Consider the following 924-nt stretch of genomic DNA (forward strand, 5'->3'; position numbering starts at 1 on the left):
CCGGGAGCAGCTGGAACGCCGGCTGCAGGATGAGACCGCGCGGCGGCAGAAGCTGGTGGAGAAGGAGGTCAAGCTGCGGGAGAAGCACTTCTCGCAGGTGCGGGTCATGCAGGGTCCCCCTGTCCCAGCCCAGCCAGGGAGGCAGACCCAGCTCCCCACCAGTGTCCCAGGTGCTGGTGGGGAGATGTGGCTCTTGCCGCCACCGGCGGGCTTTGCAGGGCTGCGTTGCTTTTCCAGGCCTCGTCCCCTACGCGGTACCTCCCCATCCGCAAGGAGGATTTCGACCTGCGGCTGCACATTGAGTCCTCGGGCCACAGCGTGGACACCTGCTACCATGTCATCCTGACGGAGAAGATGTGCAAGGGCTACCTCGTCAAGATGGGTGGCAAGATCAAGTCTTGGAAGAAGCGCTGGTTTGTCTTTGACCGCATGAAGCGCACCCTCTCCTACTACGTGGGTGAGTCCCTGTGCAGCCCCACGCCACTGTGCCCTCGCCACGCCATTGCCCTCAGTGCTGTGGTCAACACCGGTTCCTTCCCTCGGGCAGATAAACACGAGACGAAGCTGAAGGGCGTCATCTACTTCCAAGCCATCGAAGAGGTTTACTACGACCACCTCCGCAGCGCAGCAAAGGTGAGAGCTGGGCGCTGTGGCTGCTGTGGTGCCTGCGGGGGTCCCCTAGCATCGCTGTCCCCCCTGCCTTGCCCTTGGCCACCTGGGCAAGAAAAAAGGGGCAGCTGCGGCTGGGGATGCTCCCAGCACGGTCTGTGGTCCCTAATCCCGCCAGCTGCCCGGTGGGCTGATGGCAGGACCCCGGTGCTGAGCTTTGAGGGGGGGCAGAGGGGGGCAGGCCAGAGCGCCCACCCTCGCTCCTCTGTTCCCCAGAGCCCCAACCCCGCGCTCACCTTCTGCGTCAAGACCCAC

At 64.4% G+C, this 924-nt stretch overlaps 1 protein-coding gene across 1 annotated transcript in view; it reads left to right on the top strand.

Moving 5' to 3' along the window:
• PHLDB1 (pleckstrin homology-like domain, family B, member 1) overlaps window positions 1–921 on the top strand; it is a gene marked incomplete at its 3' end in the record, with an annotated part of 20615 nt that extends 19694 nt beyond the window's left edge. The window contains 4 exon segments of the mRNA XM_009879516.1: window positions 8–97; window positions 238–457; window positions 548–633; window positions 886–921. Of these exon segments, the coding sequence (XP_009877818.1) occupies window positions 8–97; window positions 238–457; window positions 548–633; window positions 886–921 (432 nt within the window).
• Between the last annotated feature and the right edge of the window lie 3 nt (window positions 922–924).

This window comes from Charadrius vociferus, unplaced genomic scaffold (assembly GCF_000708025.1).
Source record: "Charadrius vociferus isolate BGI_N301 unplaced genomic scaffold, ASM70802v2 scaffold172, whole genome shotgun sequence".
NCBI lineage: Eukaryota > Metazoa > Chordata > Aves > Charadriiformes > Charadriidae > Charadrius > Charadrius vociferus.